Here is a 20320-nt window from a genome sequence, read left to right as displayed (position 1 = left end):
CCAGTTTGGGGGAGACGATATGGTCGAGTGGTTGGGCACACGATTGCTATCCCACTCGACACGGGTTCAAATCTATGTGTTCTAGTCAGTAACGTATTCACACAACGTGTTTTTTACGAGTTGTCTTTTTACGAGTTGTCTTTTTACGAGTTGTCTTTTTACGAGTTGTCTTTTTACGAGTTGTCTTTTTACGAGTTGTCTTCGTTTACCCAAAAAAAAGTGAAAAGATAAAATCGATAGCAAGATTTTAATGCAAACAAACAAAGACTAAAAAGTAGAAAATAATAATCATTAAAAAAGTTTTAAAAAACCCACGTTTTCTGATTGAACTAAAAAGTAGAAAATAAACGCTATACATCACAATAATGCAAGCGATCACTCTACTATAAGCGATCAAAAACGTGGGGCGCCGTGATTTTCTTACAGTTTCTAATACTGTTGACTCTCTACAAGCTCCCTAATAAAGGTCAATAGTATTATCTAATCAATAGTAATATAACTTTTACTTCGGCGCCCCACGTTTTTCATCGCTTATAGTAGAGTGATCGCTTGCATTATTGTGATGTATAGCGTTTATTTTCTACTTTTTAGTTCAATCAGAAAACGTGGGTTTTTTAAAACTTTTTTAATGATTATTATTTATAAATCAAAAGTGTGACGGCGCACCATCTGAACCCCCCCTCCCCGTCACAAAATTACGAACCCCCCCTCCCCCTACAAGTGTGACGTCATTTATGTATGAACCCTAAGGAGTTGTCTTGAGAGAGCATTTGGCGTGTAGGTATAGATTTACCTTTACCAACGTCTATATTTTTGTTTACAAGGGCACTTAAAAAGAACAAAAAATTAAACAGTCCACATGCAATCTCAGACATCTTTAGATATTTTGGGTTCTGAAGCACTTATGAAGTCTGTATCTTCATCTCTGACAGCAAAATTGTAAAGTAAAGAGATGCTCTGGTTAAGATTATGTGTATAATTAAAGCCTGCATTATCTTTTATAATTAATAATGGGTATGTAGGTCTATTATGTGAGCCTAGAGATAAACATGTTGGTCTTCTGAAGCAAACACTGAGCAAAGTTTTTTTTTTTTGGAGGAATTTTATTGGCAAACTGTAAAACAATCACTAAAAGATGTTCAAACACGGTTTCAGATATAAAAAAAAGTAAGCATTTGGTAAGGCAGCAACTCTGCAACTGTACAAAGACAAATGTAGTCATTTACAAGAGTTGCAAATACTAATATTGTCATTGTTATAGTTGCAAGTACAAATAATTGTAGTCATTTTATCTAGAGAAGTGCTATATTTAAAAATATAATCTTCATTCAAAAAGTCAAGATTATTATAAAAAATTATATCAATCTTTCATTACCTTTTTTTTTACAAAGAGTATTTTGGGACTTAAAGACAAAAAAAAACTATGTCCATTATGTGTCTATTACTATATTTTTTTTTCAAGGTTATAAATAAAATGTACACAAATCATACATTGTAATATTGCATAAAAATATCTGCAATTACAAATTTTATTCATGAATGAGAACATTTACAAAACATCACCAACAAACTTTATTCTCAGGAGTTAAACTTTTTTTTTCAAGAAATCCATCATACTTAACATTTCTAAAAATAGGTTTTAATAGTAGGAATTATTTTTCACATTAGGTTAACAAATAATGCTATCAGCTTTGCTCTACAAGCTTTGTATCAAACTCCAATGAAGCAGTGTACAAGCTCAGCATGGGTGCCATATTGTGTACTATATAAAATAATCAAGCTGTGTAAAAACAAAAATCTGGCAAGTATGTGAAAAATAACTTAAAGAAGGAATGTCTAACAACAAATGTACATTTTTAACATACATTGCATTTGCGTTTCCAAAGCTCACTGAATGCCTGTATATTCATACTCTTATAACAATTATTTATACCAAAAATATGTATTTATAAATATATCAGTAGTATATTGTTTGCCTCATGGTCACATAAAATAGCTACAAAAAATAATCACAGAAAAATAGTTCCATGTATGGAGAAGAAAATGGTACATATATTTTAAAACACATATTCTTATTTTTAATAAGCATCATGTGTCTTTAAAGATAGAAAGACTAGTAATGTTAGCAGAAATAAAAACATTACCCAAAATTGCTCAGTGAATAACTCAATACAAGTAAAGTAACTCCTGTTTTAAAAGCTTAAAGGTAGGAAAATATATTAGGAACTCTTTACCAAGGGAAATCAAACAACCCACTCATAACGTCATTCACAACTGTTTGCTAAATTATTTGTACACATTTATTGTAATTTATCAACAAAACATAACAAGGTAATACGTTTCCTTTCAGTTCTTGTTATTTGTCAAAACTTTATAAAGTGATTGCCTGGAAGTATTGGGACATAATCTTATTGCCTGCAAGATAAAACATTCATTTTTAAACAGTGCATATAAAACTATCTATGATAGCATTAAATAATTTTAACTTTAAAAATAGATCAAACATAGTAATAAGAACTAATCCTGGTTGAGAAAAGAGAATAGTTGGAAACAGTGTTAGAAACTGTTACAGGACATTTCTAATAGACAGAAATGCAGACAGCTCAGGTCTAAACCAATATCTTCTAATGGATAATTTAAGAATTTAAGCCTGCAGGCAGATGTAGCAGGACAGTGGACAAGAAAAGAAGAGTTGGAGCAACCATCTCAGAATGGAGAGAACTGTCAGTCTAATTAAAACCATAAAATGCCAACAAGACTATACCTTGCAAGCTTTTGTAGGATCATCCAACTGAGCAACAAGTTGCATCAAAATTGGTGTGTAGTTCCTCACTATTGCTTCACACTAATTAGAGAAAATAAATGATATTTGATTTCAGTAAAAATAAAATTAATGAGTTAAGAGAAATGTGGTTTCAGCATAAATAAATGAACATTTAAAGCGAGTTAAAACTAAGGAAATAATATTTCAGCACAGCTAAATTCATAGAATTCTAAATAGTTTTCAAAAGGAAAACCAATGACCATTCAAGCTACTACAAACCTGAGCTCTCTGAGGTGCTGGGATCAAGGCATCGCATGCAGCATTCAAAACTTTTTCTACTGCTGAGACTGTCATGTTTTGTTGTAGGAAACTGTCAAGTAGCTGTACCAGCACCTTGCACACGTCACATTCTGGATTTCCAGCAGATAGATCTGCTGCAATAGATATAATGTTTAAACAATGTTATACACAAACAAATAAAAATACATATAACACTAATGATACATGGTGGGTTGACTGTTAACAGCTGGGGGAAATAATTTACTAAAAAAACTTTTATATGATCAGATTACAACTTTTTGCTGCCTGATCCATATCAGAATATTTGACAGATAAAAAACATCATTATGTAAGATAAGTATAACCAAAACACACCCTAATCTTGTCAGAAACTTACCAGTACCAGTAAGGGGAGGCTCACAGAAATCAATCTTCTGACAAAACTGGATGGGGAAACTGAAGCCTGTGATCTCACTGATCACATAGTTGATGTTCATGTCAACCAGAAGCTTGCAAGCATCAGCACCAGATTGTACGTACGTGCACAGTGTGTACAAGATAGTCTTGGTCTCGTTCTGTAAAATAACATGTTACATTTTTAACATGCAGGATAGTCTTGGTCTCATTCTGTAAAATAACGTGTTACATTTTTAACATGCAGAGTCATTTTTTATGAAAGTTATAAAAGGGAACATATTATTCTGTCTAGTTAAACGTATAAAATAAATGTTATTCAAAAGGTAACTAGCCTGCCAAAATGGAGTCTCAATAGCATTCTGCACATCATACAGAGCAAATTTACATAAAGAACATGTCTGCAGGTATCCTGGTGTTGTAGGTGCTACTGTTGTTGTTGCATCTTTTTCAGACAAGAATGTCAGGGAAGTTGGTTTAGTCTGGGACAACGGCACTGAGAAATGAAAACAAATACTTTAAGAAATCATAAAATTAAATAACAATTAAATAAATTTATTAATATGTTTGTATATTAACCAAAATAAAATTGCATGTTACAAAGTAAGGTTTGCACATTTTATACTTGCATATCACTTCCCCAGAACCAAACTAAAAATGTTCACAAGGCTTAAATGTTTGGTTTATCCTAATATTTCTATATATAAATTATAAATTAAGTACTTGGTGAAATGAAATTGTTGTGTAATAATGGTAAAAAATATGACCACAAAATGTTTTGCCATGATGCCTAGATAGATTTAGAACAAAATCATATATATAAATTGAGAAAGAAAAAAAAAATTTCTCCCCAGGGAGAGAACAAAAATGCTGCATATTGCTGTTCATGTAATAGTATTAAACCGGGAGTGATCTCCCCTAAACTTTCTCGAATATTCTTATATAAAATAACAGGCGATGGGAACTCGGGCTATTCTTATATTATATTATATATGATTTTGATAAAATACTTACATATGAAATTTCATCAACCTAGCTGTAACGGTACTCAAGTTATCGTGTTTACACACGGACAGACAGACAGACAGACAGACAGACACACAGACAAGATTGCAAAATTATATTTTTCCGTATCAGTGAGGTGTAAAACGTCGAGATTTGTAAAAATCTCGATTTTTTTTTTTTGCACGATTACAAGACTTTCTCTATACTTTGTATATACGAGAAAGTAAAAATAAAATGCTACACCAGTACTCACTGTCCTTTCTCCTCTCACAGACTCGGATAAACTGACAGAACTCAATGGGACTCAGTCCTTTAGAAATAAAGTCCACAATGTTGGGTGCAAATACATACACCAGGTCCCTGCAGGGTACTACAATGTTGCTGGGCAGACTGGAACACACTTTTGTTAGGATATCTTGTACTTCAGCCTGTCACAAAATTCAATATTAGTCCCAACAGTCACAACATAATTATGTCATGAGATATTTATTATGTCATAAGATGTTTATTATGTCATGAGATATTTATTATGTCATGAGATATTTATTATGTCATGAGATATTTATTATGACATGAGATATTTATTATGTCATGAGATATTTATTATGACATGAGATATTTATTATGTCATGAGATATTTATTATGACATGAGATATTTATTATGTCATGAGATATTTATTATGTCATGAGATATTTATTATGACATGAGATATTTATTATGTCATGAGATATTTCCTTTAAATTACTACAAAAGGCAGACGAGTTGTAAGAAATATTTCTTTCAAACTTAGAAGACAGATCAGAATGAGAGTTATTGTGTTAAACTGTTTGCATCTATTTTAATGTGTATTTCACTAGCAGAGTATAAACAGCGAATAGGAAAGACTACTATGACATAAAAATAACATTGTGTACCTCAACAAAAGGTTCCTTCAACAGTCCCTGAACTTCCTCCATTATAAACTTGCACAAGGTGCAGTCTTCAAGGTTGTCCTCTTTCCAAGTGTCTGGTAAATGTAACTCTGTGGATATCAACATTAAAAGTTTCACCTGAACTGTACACTTGAAGTACATCAATATCATACCTAACTAGTTTTTTTAACTTCTACTTCGGTCTTAATTGTAATGGAAGGGATTTCTTCCAACACAATTAAGAATTACGTGTCAACTTCTTATGCCTGCTTTACTTTCTGGATTAGCTTCCTTAGCCTTTAACTAACCAAAAACAAACTACAAGGCAGCAGTTGTTTGATTTTGGAATCTCTCCTTGATGGATTGCTGCCCCCCAGTTATTGAGCCTCATCTGCCAGGGGTTCAAACTCCGGACCTTTCGGTTTAGCAGAAATGAGTTTACCGACTTGACCACACAAACACTTATTTTTTTAAGAATATGTAGCATTTAAGAACACAAGGTCATTAGAATAAAAAATGATATCATTGGTTTACTTTTCTGAGGAGGAAGCTGAGCAGTACACAGGCTGATCTTGGCACAAATGTCACTGGGATTTGTTTCTGCCAAAATAAACTGTATGATCATAGGCCCAAAGGTCTCCACAAACACGGCACATTTGTCCTGCATGCTGGCAGGCAAGAGGTGGCAAACTTTCTTCATGGCGGACTGTATCTCTGCTTGGGTGGACTTGTCGCTGATCAAACTTTTTAGTTTCTCCATGACAAGTTTACAGAGAGTGCACTGAATGTCTCTAACTGTGGGCTGAGTTACTGAAAAAAAAGAACATTTCCATTGAGGTGAAAGGTCATCTATAAATGATGTCACACACAAAGGAGAGGGGGTGAGGAATCAGAGTTTTGTGATTATGGCTATGTTCAGTTGCTTCAAGGTATATGTGTGTGTAAAGTTGGTGATTTCATTTAAGGGTGGCGTGGTTTGACTTAAGGGGAAATTGGGGGGGGGGGGGGGGGGGGGGGGGCAAAGTTTGGAAAAAAATGTCCCCCTAATTAATATTAAATTTAATTTTAAAATAAGAACTTGAAGAATCTATAGTGTGTGCATAGAAAGAAAAGACCAAAAGTTAGAACTGTTTCATACATCTTTAACCACATTCATTAAAAGATTTATGAAAAATGTTGCACTAAAAAAGGGGAAGGGGGAGGAGGAGGTGTAATTGCTGCAATTATTATTCATGCAACTATTATTATTTATGCAATTATTATTATTGATGCAAATATTATTATTTATGCAATCATTTTATAAATTCAAAATTTGCTAAATATTACTAAAATTATTTTGATTCTGTTCAGTATTGAAGTGAAAAATACCCAGGATGTTGAACTATCTTCTATAGTAAATTTTACAACAGCCATATATATATATATATATATATATATATATATATATATGTTTTTGTTTACCTGTGGTAGATGGCCTACAAAACTTAAGGTAGGTACAGATTTGGTCAGGGGAGATCTGCAGCAAAAGCTGGACCAGTACTGGAGTGTACATGTCAACATACTGCTCACAATCTTTCTTCACAGTAGCTGGTAGGAGCTCACACACAACGTCCAGTACTAGCTCTACCTCTTTCTAAAAATTACAGGGAAATTTGAAACAGTGCACATTATTTATAAGTTATACAAAACACATTATTAATGCAGAATTTTCGAAGCACTAATATTCAGGCTTTTGTTGTACAACCATTTCTAAACATAGATAAAAGTTTAGAACAAAGCTCAACAAGTCTCAGCAAGGCTAAATACCTGTGTTGAATTCTTGCCGATAAACTTTTCAACCTGCTGCATAACTAGTTCACAAATGGGGCAACTTGGGCCATTTCCTAAAGGTTTCTTCACTGTAGAAAAAAAAATGTAACTGTTTAAGATACCTTACCCATTTTTCAGTAAGTTAGTGGGCTTTTTAATCTAGTTATTTACAAAAATAATCAACCTTATATTTATGTAACTTAAAATAGTATAACACTACTCTACTATAAGGTTATGTAGTTTTTTTTAATCTCATGCATGTAAATCATACAAGATCTAACTTTTATTGAATTAAATGATGTAAGTCTGGGGGAAAAATAGTAGAAAACGCTGTTAAAATTTGTATTGATGTCATGACATACCCATGGGTGGGGCGGAACAGGCTTTGATCAGAATGCAGACTTGCTCAGGTGGAAAGTTGGCCAACAGATAGATCAGCTGTGGTGTGTAGGTGGCCACAAAACTTTGGCACTCAGCTTTTACTGAGCTGGGCAGGACATTACACACAGCATCCAGGTAGCTTTCAATTTGTTTCTTGAATAAAAAGAGATAGTTTCTTGGAATAAATTGTTTCATCAAAAATTAAGAACAGTATTTTTTATGATATGTAAGAATGGTTTACCATCATGAGACATATGAAACAAATTAAAAACAAATGATAATCTCCTGCACATTCAAAGGTTATTTGTCTAATTTAATAATGTGGGTGTAAGTAATTTAAACTACTGTTACCCAAATGTATGTTACAGGGTTTAAAATCAGTTGTGTGAAAAGTTTCATCTGTCGCACTGGGGTGAAAAGATAAACATGATTTGGCACTAAAAAGCAGAATGAAGGGACTAATAATAAATTAGTTTACCACGCTAGTATTTTTTGCCACAAGGGTTTCTAAGACTTTCAGGACCAACTCGCATACAGCACATGTTGCATCAGACTTGACTGTCACAGTGATTGCCTTATGCTTTGTAACACCTATGTAAATATATGAGTCAAACTTTAATCATCACTTTAAATATAGGTACTGAATTTAATAAGGAAACTAACTCGAAAAACAGAATTTAAAATTATTTTATCATGATTTTTAGTGGTAAACATTTATGAAATTAAAAAAAAAAAAATTAAATAATTTTTTTTTTTAATTATAACAATTTGAATAAACACAAATAGTTAATTAAGATGTAACTACAACTGGTTTCCTTGTTCCTGACACCATGTTAACAAAGGTAAACATTTATAAATTCAATGCAGAAATTTAAAGAAAATAAATTCAATCATAACAATTTGAATAAACATAAAAAGTTAATTAAGATGTAACTACAACTGGTTTCCTTGTTCCTGACACCATGTTAACAAAGGAAATATTTCTGTACCTGTCAGAGTTGTGTTGACACAAAGACCAAGCAGGCTGCAGATCTCCTGGGGGGACAACTCTTTAGTTATCAGGTCAACCACGTATGGTGCATAGAGGGCAACGAACTTTTCACACTGGTCTTTAATTGGTGGGATGTAGTCACACACTTTGTCCAACACAGCTTCGATCTGAGGCTAGAATAAACACATTGAACAAATCTTACAGGAAATACAAGAAGCTCATGATCATGACCTACGACCCCACATCAACATGTTCTTGCCCCAAAATGAACTCCAAAACTTGTGTTTCAATATAATGAGGATTTTAAAATGCAGCAAGTTAGTCCTTAAAATACCAGTATTTAAAATAGCTTCAAGAGATAAAAAGCAGTAGTTTACAAAAAAGTATAAAATGAAAGATTATTGATGAGCTCTCAATCAATGTGCAACACTAATTTCTCAACCAAAATATTTTGTCAGTATCTGAATATTTCAGATCAAGTTTATTCATAGGTTTTATTTTCTGCCAGGCGGTTGAATATGTTCCATGTTATAAATCTGAGATGGATTAATGTAAGATGGCGCACGACTTACAAGTGTTGCATTCTCCTCTAACAGCTGATCAACGGCTTCAAGAACGTAGATGCAGATAGCACAGATCTCATTCTTGGACACTCCAGACTTTATGGCTACTGCAGACACAGATGCTGTAGATACACATACATTGTCATATGCTATGGTGTAGTTTGTATTGACTGATGTTACATATGCTGTACTAACAACACAAAGGACAGCTAGACTTATCTTAGAGTACAAGTTATGTAAGAGGTGATTACCTGTACAAGTGCAAGTTATGTAAGAGATTGTTACCTGTGCACAGTCCAAACTTCTTACAGATCTGGTCAGGTGTGAGACCCTGGACAATAAGGTCAACAATGTAGGGCAGATAGAGACCCACAAAACTGTCGCACTGGTCCTTGATGGTTGTTGGTAAAAGGTTGCAGACTTTGTCCAGAGCAGCAATAATCTCTTGCTATATTTACAAGATAAAAAGTTACAATTTGAAACAGTTACACATTATACTTAATAAGTTATACATCTGCTGACAGTAAGTAAATTGACCAAGTGAGATAATTAATTAAAGACATGAATGTGCTTTTTAGGCAAAGGAGAATAAAATTTTAAAAAGTTAATCATTCTGGCCAGTGGTTATTATATTTTTAAAAAGTAGTAAATAAAACCTGGCAATTACAAGAAACTGTATACGCAAATAGAATTTTTGTATACCTTGGATGAATTTTGTTCCAACATGGTATATAGAGTCTGGATCACATAGGTACATAATGCACAGAGTTCCCCTTTCTTTGGTGAAGCTTGCACCATTTGGTTCTTGGAAACTAAAATAAATGCAACAATAATAAGACAATGTTTACAAGTGTCTGGAGCATGCAGGAAAACTTATAAAAATGTATCAAGTATTTAATGGTTGTCTGTGAAAATTATTGTACAAAAAATGCAACTTGTCAGCTCATCAGTCTGAAAATTATGGTCCAAAAAAATCAAACTTATTAGCTTAATGTCATCAGTATGAAAATTATGGTCCAAAAAAAAAAAACAACATGTAAACTCATCAGTCTATGAAAATTATGGTCCAAAAAAAAAAATCAAATGTGTTAGCTTATTGTCATCAGTCTGAAAATTATGGTAAAAAAAAAACCAATGAATGTGTCAACTCATCAGTCTATGAAAATTATGGTAAAAAAAAAATCCAACCTGTCAGCTCGTCATCCACACAGATTTTGATGTAGGTACAGATCATGTTGGGAGGGATCTCATCCTCTATCAGCTCAACCACATAGCCAACATACATGGGGAGGAACTGGTGACACAGCTGTTTGTCACTAGCTGGGAGCAGGTCACACACCTTGTACAAGGCTGAGATGATTTCAGTCTAAACATAAAGCATTAATTATATAGTAAATAATAGCTCAATAGCATCATGAAATAATTAAATTAGAAAACTGTTGTGTAGAGCTGTTACACCATTGCCCAAGAATTTTCTTTAGTGGTACATTTGATGCATTCACATTCACCCGAACTATGTCTAGTATATTTGAAGATACAGACGGAAGCAGGAAATAATGGTTTTTTTTTCTTGATTAAGAAGGAAGGGAACAAAAAAAAATCAATACACCTTTTAAATTTTGCAGCATAGTACTTAATAAGTACATTTTTACTAAGTACTTTGAGACTGGTAACTAAATGTAAGACTTAAACCTGGTGAGAAAATCAAAGGTATAAAAAAAAAAAATTTCACCTGTGTTGCGTTTTCTTTCAAAATGTTTTCCAGCATCAACATAACAGCTTCACAGAGGGCACAGATTTCTGTCTTCTGTTTCTTCAAATTCTGGACTGGATTAGATCCCACTGTTGGGGCTGTTTGTGTGGTCTTATCTAGAGAGGCAGGTACATTTATACTGAGTTAAAGGTGAACGCATTCACTATAAATAACAAAACTATACATGTCTGCCAAGTTTGCTTTGTTTTCTAGAAAATAAAAATAAATAAAATACTGATAGAAGCACCCACATTTTAGGACATAAAGAATTATGGCTAAATATTGATGGCATAACAGTAATTATCGAATACTTTAACAACTAAATATTAATGGCTTATCTGTTATGGATTAAAAAAAAGTCAATAAAACCTGATAGGGCAGATGAAGTAGAGTTCCATTTAGGATATGAAAAGAGTGGGTGGCTTTATGCCCAACAATGACCAATAAATTAACCAAGAGAAAGTATAACAGATTTTACTAGAGTTGCTTAATCAGTCTCTGTCTCTGATTACACAGTTGATCACTTACTAGCACATAGGCGAATGCTTGTGCAGATCTGCTGTGGGTCCATCTTTTGTATCAACAGATGTATAATGATGGGTGCGTACTGCTCTACAACAGTCTGACATTGTGATTTCAGGGTTTCAGGTAGCATATCACAAACTTTGTCTAGAGCTGCTTGGATCTCATTCTGGGAAAAAAAATTATTCTCAGATTAAAACAGAAAAATGTTTTCAAGAATTTTGATACTGAACTCACCTCTGTGTTGTCAAGTATTGTGATAATGAACTCACCTCTGTGCTGTTGGCACTGAGCGTGTTGTCAAGTATTGTGATAATGAACTCACCTCTGTGTTGTCAAGTATTGTGATAATGAACTCACCTCTGTGCTGTTGGCACTCAGCGTGTTGTCAAGTATTGTGATAATGAACTCACCTCTGTGCTGTTGGCACTCAGCGTGTTGTCAAGTATTGTGATAATGAACTCACCTCTGTGCTGTTGGCACTGAGCGTGTTGTCAAGTATTGTGATAATGAACTCACCTCTGTGCTGTTGGCACTGAGCGTGTTGTCAAGTATTGTGATAATGAACTCACCTCTGTGCTGTTGGCACTCAGCGTGTTGTCAAGTATTGTGATAATGAACTCACCTCTGTGCTGTTGGCACTGAGCGTATTGTCAAGTATTGTGATTATGAACTCGCACAATGCGCACGTGGGACCAGCTTTCACTGTCTCCTTACACTGTCTCGCTGAAAACCAAATGGAAACAAACAATCAACATTTGTAAACTATTGTTTGCAGAATCTACACAAAATGCACAATAAAACTCAATTTATCAATGGGTACTTTCAATATCAACTTACCTTTACAAAGTGTAAGAATGGTACAAATCTGTTGAGGTTGTAGTTCCTGCACCAACAGTTGCAGAACCAGTGGGCCATAGGTTTCGACAAAGGCTGTACACTCCTTTTGCAGTGTTTTTGGCAAGAAGTTGCACACCTTATTTAGGGCGGCTTCAATCTGGGCCTAGGAGATTCAAGTATATAAAACAATCATGATCCATGTATTTCGCACAGTAAAAGTTCGGTTATAAAACATAATTTTTTTAATTCAGTGTTTTTGGCATGAAGGGGCATATCTTCCTTAAAGCATCTTCTATTTGGGCCTAAGACATTTTAAAGACATTACTTTTACACCAATTTAAATCAAACTAAATTCTTAGTAAAAAGAATTTTGTAACACACTAAAGGTAAAGATAGATCATCTAAAGAAACTGAACAGATTGCCTAGAGATGTTAGTTCATTAGTGTTTATCTGCACGTAACACATTTTCTTTTATTTTGCTTTGCCTTGATAATTTCCACATACTAAAGAGAAGAAACTAACCTCAGTAGTATTTTGTGCCAGTATGTTGTCCAGCTCTGTCATGACGTACTCACACAGCACACATGCTGCATCACCAACCTTAGCATCAAGTCTGGTTTGTGCTTCATTTACACACAAAAAAAATGTGCTCATTACAATTTAACACAATAAATATAAAGATATCTATCACTAAAATTGAAGAGATTTTATTTTTAATAAATTTGTTTAAAAATCAGAAAAAATGGCTTACGTTTACAAAATTTAAGGATTGTACAGATCTGTTCAGGTTGTAACTCCTGCACCAACAGTTGAAGGATTAGTGGGCCATAGGTTTTGATGAAGGTTTCACATTCTGTATGCAGTGTTTTTGGCAAGAAGTTGCACACCTTATTTAGGGCGGCTTCAATCTGGGCCTATGAGATTCAGGTATATAAAACAATCATGATCCATGTATTTCCCACAGTAAAAGTTTGGTTATAAAACATAATTTTTTTATAACCAATACCACTAGATAAAATGTTAAAATTAGCCTCATGCTAACTGATGTAAGCAAACATGAGTATATACATACTTGAGTGCCATTTTTAGCCAATATGTTGTCTAGCTGTGTCATTACATATTCACACAATGCACAAGAAGCATCCCCAACCTTGTCAACTTTGTAGACAGTTTTGGTTTGTGCTTTAAAGAAAAAGCAAATGTAATGAAAGCTCAATTTTATTTTTGTTTTAATCTCACATTGCAGATTTTGTCACCAAAGTCTATACATTCAATCATCTAACTTACATTTATAAATACATGCAATCATCCAACTTACATTTACAAAGACATTTAATCATCCAACTTACATTTACAAATACATTCAATCATCCAACTTACATTTACAAAGACATTCAATCATCCAACTTACATTTACAAAGACATTCAATCATCCAACTTACATTTACAAAGACATTCAATCATCCAACTTACATTTACAAATACATTCAATCATCTAACTTACATTTACAAAGACATTCAATCATCTAACTTACATTTATAAATACATTGAATCATCCAACTTACATTCACAAATACATTGAATCATCCAATTTACATTTACAAAGACATCCAATCATCCAACTTACACTTACAAAGACAATGAATCATCCAACTTACTTTTACAAAGACATTCAATCATCCAACTTACTTTTACAAAGACATTCAATCATCCAACTTACATTTACAAAGACATTCAATCATCCAACTTACTTTTACAAAGTTTAAGGAGTTGACAGATCTGGTCAGGCTGGAGCTCCTGTATCAACAGCTGTACAACAAGAGGGCCATAGGTATTTACAAAGCTGTCACATTCTTTGCTGACACTGGAGGGCAAGTATGTGCAGACTTTTTGTAGAACAGCTTCAATCTCACCCTGAAATATCACACAACTTTTGATAAAAAACATTTATTTCTTGGTATAAACCATCTACCTCATAATACAAATTGTAATTGACTGCAAAATGTTTGGCAAATATAATATTATAAAGCTTTTAGAATCAAAATATATTGAACAATATTAACAGTAGGGCTCTCTCAGAGCGATAGATTTTTTCAATTAGCTTGAAGGAAGCAATATTAAAAGAATAGATTTTTAAATTACTATTACAGTGCATTATGATGAAGACATAAATAAAAAACACCACTTTCGTCTGGAGCTTTTTTGTATTTGTGTCAACACTTTCTAGTTTCCCATAGGTTTTGATTGTCATAACTTCAAAAAATATTTCATGATTAAACTGGTGTTACTACTCATTCAGATGAAGACATACAATCAAAAGATCACTTTTGTGTTGTGCTTTTCAATTATTTAATAATACTTCTTGTGTCCCATATTTACTTATAGTCTAAGCTTCTATTGTTAGGTAATCAAAGATTGTTGAAGCAGATTGTAAGGAGCTTACTTGGGTGCTGTTTTTTGCTACAAAGTTGTCCAACACTTGTATGACATATTCACACAGAACACACGCAGCATCATTCACTTTCTGCTGTTTATCACTTTTTAAAACTGCTTCTGAAAATTTTATATATTTTGGACTAACATTTCAATGTGGAAAACATAACCCCATGTATTTTAGCATTATGCCGTTTTATTTTTTTAAAAACTTCTCTTTTTTAGCTTTAAAACTATTCTACGGAACAAAACATTTTTTATTCTGAAAAAATGTATGCAGAAATGCTACTATAGAGCCAACTTGAGTTTTAAATCACAAAAAATAATTTCAAATGACAAATATTCTTAAATTAGAAATAATTTTAAGTGTAATAATATATGTATTGCACTCTGTTCAACATACCAGTTTTGTATGGCTGGCAAAGGTTTAAAGCTATGCAAGTTTCTCTGGGCATCAGATCAGAGATGATAAACTGCAGAGCCTCAGGTGTCCACTTAGCTACTTCATCCTCACACTGTGCCTGTGCCTTGTCTGGTAGAATACCACAAGCTTCATCTAGAGTTGCTTGTATCTGATCCTGAAAGGTTCCAGAAAAATTGTGTATGCCAACGTATCAGCGTCAAGCTGTTGAGCAGTGCCAGGACAGTTTGTGGCCTATACACCATAACTAATGTAATAAAATACTACTTATAAACATTATTATAAAGAAAATAACATTCTTTATTTGAGTATTACTTTAAGAGCATATGTATTGTAATCTCTTGGGCAAGGAACAGTAACTCTACCAAACAATATATTATGCTTCCTATCTCTATGAATGTAAATACCCAACTTACAGCTGTTGAGTTCTTCTCCACAAAAGTGCGCAGGTAAGTTATCAGGTATTGGCAAATGTCACAGTTATCACTATCTGATAGGCCAGACTTCACTTTGTCATTCTTGTTGAAAGATGAATCTAAACAACAACGATGAAACAGTTTTTATTCTCTAGTCAAGTTCATTTTACACTATCAATAATATAAAGTAAAATAACTGATTAAATTTCTATTGGGTTTATGAGGCAAGGTTAAGGAACCACATAGGTTTAACTCCATCTAGTACATGGGACCATCAGTCTTGTAAGAGTACCTTACTTATTTTTATCAACAAAAGTAACAATTAGTTAAAAAAAAAACGACACTTATTTCCATCTTATATTTTAACACAGCAACTTGATGAAATGGATTACTAACCTTGACTGGTTACACACAGCCCAATCTCTGAACACAACTGAGATGGGTCTAGCTTTTTCAGCAGCAACTGTATGATCTCTGGGGCATACTGTGTGACCAGGGAATCACACTTTTGCCAGAGTACAGACGGCACAATGTCACAAACTTTCTCCAGAATGGCTTCAATTTCTGCCTGTTAGGACACATTTATCAGTTTTTAGAATTTCTGGCCAGTACTAGTTCAACTGTCATACAACTGTAGAAATCTGACTGTCTGACCAAATTATTGATAAAAAGAACACTTTTAGTAATGAAGAAGAAAAAAGGCATCTGTTAGTATGTATTCTAGACAAAAAAAGAAACTAGGCCTTAATAACAATTTTAATATTTCAAACAGTTAGATAGCAAAATAATGATATGGCAAAAAGATTAATAACTACAAATGTGTCCTGAAATTAGGTTGCTATTTTCCCTGATTAAAATAAACATAACTAAAAGAAGTCAATTGAGTCTCATTTCTTTAGTAAGTAATAAAGATAACTGCTTGGCCAGTTAGAGAGCAAAGATATTTTGTTGATTTTAGCACATACACAGAGATAAAGAAAACCATGTCAAACCTCAGAAGAGTTTTCTTTCAAGTTATTATAAATGTATGTGACAATATATTTGCACAGTTCACATAATTCACCATTAGGCTGGCCTGATGACTTGACTGAAGGCTCTAAAACTATACCTATTAAAAAAGTAGGATTTCTTAGAAACAAATAGGTAATTTAGATAATTTTTTTTTAATATAAATAATTTAACATTCACTATCAATTTCGGTTATCAAAAAGTAAAAAGAGGAATTCATAAGTAAATTTTTGTAAATGTTGGTTAATTTTTACAACCTGAACAAAAAACTAGAAGACTGATGAGAAATTTAATTGAACAAATCTTACTGGGGCTATTAGTGCAAAACTTGAGAGCAGCACACACTTGTGATGGGCTGAGTTTTTGCAACAAATACTGAATGATGAGAGGCGCATAGTTTGAAACCATGGAATCACATTCTGACTTGATGGACTCGGGCAGCAAATCACATACATGTTCCAACATTTTTTCTATCTCAGCCTGTTGGAGAAATATGTAAAAAATTATTTACTTATAGAGCAATGTTTCATCTGCTAATTACCATAGCTCAGCAATTGAAAATCCAGAATATTTTTTTTACCTAATGTCTGAGTCTAAACAAACAAATTAAAACTATTTATGCAGATTTTCTAACTATGCACTGAACTTTTTATTTTAAAAAAAAAATGACAGCAGGTAATTGCTGTTTTTTTTTAGATCTGTAATTATTTGACAATAAAAAAAGACAAGCATACCTTTGTGAAATTTCATTTAAATTAACTGTACTGTTTTATCAAGTCAAAGCCTATAGCTATAAAACATTAAAGCTTGCATACTAAGATTTCATCTATTTCTTAACATTAAATATTCCATCAACTTACCTCAGAAGCATTCTGCTGCAAGTAGGTATTTATATATGTAACAACATATTTACACAAGTCGCACATTTCACCATTTGGCTGGTTTAAGTTGACGTGAACTGCTGGCTTAAGGGTTAACATAACTGTAAATAAAATGTACGTATTAGTAAAAAAAATTTGAAGCAAATTTTTTTGTCTTGATTAAATAAATTGAATATTTTTAAAAACTACCTTCAATAAAATACTTAAAAAAAACTTTTTAAAAAACCACGTTTTTCTTGTGGACTAAAAAGTAGAAAATAAAATTTTCTTTTGTGCTTCCTCGAGCTGTGCAGGTTCTTGTGATGACTGACAAAAAACGTGGGTACGTTCACCATCAAATTTCCCGACCCATCTGCCCGACCCACGTTTTTTGTCAGTCATCACAAGAACCTGCACAGCTCGAGGAAGCACAAAAGAAAATTTTATTTTCTACTTTTTAGTCCACAAGAAAAACGTGGTTTTTTAAAAAGTTTTTTTTAAGTATTTTATTTTCTCCTTTTTAGTCCGTTGCTACACATGAAAAACGTGGTTTTTAAAAAAGTGTTTATAAATACACAGACTAAAAATCTTGAGCGACCAGGATTCGAACCTGGGTTGTCGCGGCCACAACGCGAAGTACTAACCACTATACGATCACGGCCAGCGCGCTCACATCGATTGGGGCCGAAGTAACTGGGTCAATAGGCCTCCAGTCTTGTCGGTATCTTTAGAAATCATGTCCTCAATTTTATGGTCCTTGGGGCGTAATTAAATTAAGCTAATTACGGTCACTAATTGCTAGTTTTTATGATTGCATCTGAAATTGTTAGGCGAAAGTAGCATGCATGCCAAATTTCAGGTCTCTAGAGCAATCAGAAGTGGGCTAATTTTCGATGTCAATTTTAACAACAAACATCCAAACAACCAAACAAACAAACGCGAAGCTGAGTTAAGAAAAACGTGTTAAAAACACTAACACTATCGCAAAGCTAGCCAGTAAAAGTAAAAATCGTACCTCTGTTGGTATCACATAATTTTAGAGCTGCACAGACTTCCGATGGGGTTAGTTTTTGTAGCAAGAGTTCAATAATTTTTGGAGCATATGTTGCGACTAGTGAATCACACTGCTGTTGGATAGAGGCTGGCAGGAAGGAACAGACTTTTTCCAACAATGCTTCTATTTCTGCCTGTAACATAACAGAGTCAAATTAGGTATTTAATAACAAAAAATGTGTTGCCTAGCAATAGAATAACAGTAAATATTTAAATACCTCTGAAGCATTTTGTTGCAAGTAGGTATCAATATATGTGACAACATATTTACACAAGTCACACAATTCACCATTTGGCTGGTTTAAACTGAGTTCAGCTGATTGTTTTAGGGCAGCTGTTGAAGGAGAAAATGTCAAACATTGAGATTTTTTTTAAAGTTGGGTGGGAGGGGGAGGGGTTTTAAATTATTTACATTTTATATTTAACACTGAATGAAATTTATGACAATTATTGTATACAAAAATACAGAATGTAAATAGATGTGTTTTGACAGGCAGATAAATATCTATTAGACTTAAGGGGCATGCAATGAATACACTTAAACTTGATTTTACAGAAGAAGAATCTTTTTAATATAAATAAATCTACATATTTTTTACATACAGAAATACGAAATAACTTTTTAAGAAATTTTTTTTAAAAAGAAACAATTTACCTGTGCTATTAGTACAAAATTTGAGTTTGGCACAGACTTGTGATGGGTCAAGTTTTGATAACAAAAGCTGAATAATAGTTGGGGTATATTGTGTCACCAGCGCATTACATTCTTGTTGGATGGCAGATGGTAAGAAAGAGCAAAGTTTATCCAGCATTTCTTCAATCTTGGCCTGTTAAAAAAATAAGCATATCATAAAATGGTTTCTGAAGTAACTTCAAAATAAAATGGATGTATTAAGTTGACACATACCTCAGAAACATTTTGTTTCAAATAAGTGTCTATGTATGTGACAACTAATTTACACATATCACAAAGTTGACTCTTCGGTTGTTCTGATGAGGGATTCTCTACTGCTACTCTGGTCACTGTAGTGATAAAGTTTGAAAAAACATAATTTACTTTTAAGATAAAATAATGTTAACTTAAGTAGAACATTCTTGAACCAAAAATGCTGTTTCCTAACAATATGACTTGACAAAGGATATAATACATTAAATACTACACATTGTAAATTATTAATTATGATTTTAAAAATTGTTACTGATAAAAAAATTTAGGCTTTTACCAGTGCTGCTAGTACAAAATTTGAGTTTGGCACAGACTTGTGATGGGTCAAGTTTTGACAACAAAAGCTGAATAATAGTTGGGGTATATTGTGTCACCAGCGCATTACATTCTTGTTGGATGGTAGATGGTAAGAAAGAGCAAAGTTTATCCAGCATTTCTTCTATCTTGGCCTGTAAATAATTTTTTTTTAAATTTAATTTGTTAAAAATAAAAACTAATATCTAAAAACTTCACAATAAAATTGATCTATTAAAACGGGACATACCTCAGAAACATTCTGTTTCAAATAAGTGTCGATGTATGTCACAACCAATTTACACAAGTCACAAAGTTGACTCTTTGGTTGTTCTAATGTGGGTTTCTCAGCTAGTACACTAGTTACTGTAGAGATGAAACAAAGCATACATTATAAAAAAAATGTAAAATTTTAATACATGGTAATTGAATTTTCCGAAAATGATTACCTGCGGGATATTAATATGTATATTTTTAAAATGCATGCCTATTAATTACATTCTAAATGCGCTTTGTTACTATTTAAGGTAGAATGCTTGACAGCCAGCAATAAAAAAAAGGTATAAGAATGAATCTGTTTAGATTTTGTGTAGTTCACAAAATTCGTTCTTTTCATAAAACCTTCATTTAATTTAGTGTTAATAGTGTCTAGC

At 33.0% G+C, this 20320-nt stretch overlaps 1 protein-coding gene across 13 annotated transcripts in view; it reads right to left on the bottom strand.

Moving 5' to 3' along the window:
- Window positions 1-1581: 1581 nt before the first annotated feature.
- Window positions 1582-20320, bottom strand: part of LOC131955787 (uncharacterized) — a 39900-nt gene continuing 21161 nt past the window's right edge. For 9 of the 13 annotated variants that reach the window (XM_059320054.1, XM_059320063.1, XM_059320061.1 and 6 more), the window contains 38 exons: window positions 19918-20033; window positions 19651-19822; window positions 19335-19450; window positions 19083-19254; window positions 18646-18761; window positions 18390-18561; window positions 17375-17496; window positions 16823-16994; window positions 16499-16614; window positions 15903-16074; window positions 15507-15625; window positions 15073-15247; window positions 14680-14789; window positions 13988-14150; window positions 13308-13417; window positions 12987-13149; window positions 12758-12858; window positions 12235-12397; window positions 12020-12120; window positions 11401-11563; window positions 10852-10988; window positions 10308-10485; window positions 9822-9931; window positions 9405-9567; window positions 9129-9241; window positions 8555-8729; window positions 8044-8156; window positions 7547-7718; window positions 7182-7273; window positions 6837-7008; window positions 5910-6185; window positions 5379-5485; window positions 4716-4890; window positions 3793-3953; window positions 3441-3618; window positions 3044-3198; window positions 2765-2845; window positions 1582-2415 (listed from right to left, as the gene is read on the bottom strand). In XM_059320054.1, the coding sequence (XP_059176037.1) occupies window positions 2347-2415; window positions 2765-2845; window positions 3044-3198; window positions 3441-3618; window positions 3793-3953; window positions 4716-4890; window positions 5379-5485; window positions 5910-6185; window positions 6837-7008; window positions 7182-7273; window positions 7547-7718; window positions 8044-8156; window positions 8555-8729; window positions 9129-9241; window positions 9405-9567; window positions 9822-9931; window positions 10308-10485; window positions 10852-10988; window positions 11401-11563; window positions 12020-12120; window positions 12235-12397; window positions 12758-12858; window positions 12987-13149; window positions 13308-13417; window positions 13988-14150; window positions 14680-14789; window positions 15073-15247; window positions 15507-15625; window positions 15903-16074; window positions 16499-16614; window positions 16823-16994; window positions 17375-17496; window positions 18390-18561; window positions 18646-18761; window positions 19083-19254; window positions 19335-19450; window positions 19651-19822; window positions 19918-20033 (5441 nt within the window). In that variant the 3' untranslated portion in view covers window positions 1582-2346. The remainder of the gene's footprint in view (window positions 2416-2764; window positions 2846-3043; window positions 3199-3440; window positions 3619-3792; window positions 3954-4715; window positions 4891-5378; window positions 5486-5909; window positions 6186-6836; window positions 7009-7181; window positions 7274-7546; window positions 7719-8043; window positions 8157-8554; window positions 8730-9128; window positions 9242-9404; window positions 9568-9821; window positions 9932-10307; window positions 10486-10851; window positions 10989-11400; window positions 11564-12019; window positions 12121-12234; window positions 12398-12757; window positions 12859-12986; window positions 13150-13307; window positions 13418-13987; window positions 14151-14679; window positions 14790-15072; window positions 15248-15506; window positions 15626-15902; window positions 16075-16498; window positions 16615-16822; window positions 16995-17374; window positions 17497-18389; window positions 18562-18645; window positions 18762-19082; window positions 19255-19334; window positions 19451-19650; window positions 19823-19917; window positions 20034-20320) is intronic. The other 4 variants (XM_059320056.1, XM_059320057.1, XM_059320059.1 and 1 more) reach the window with 4 other exon arrangements.

Source organism: Physella acuta, unplaced genomic scaffold (assembly GCF_028476545.2).
Source record: "Physella acuta isolate Inbredline_101_S28 unplaced genomic scaffold, ASM2847654v3 ptg001101l, whole genome shotgun sequence".
Taxonomy (NCBI): Eukaryota; Metazoa; Mollusca; class Gastropoda; family Physidae; genus Physella; species Physella acuta.
This window is presented reverse-complemented; position numbering and strand designations above follow the sequence as displayed.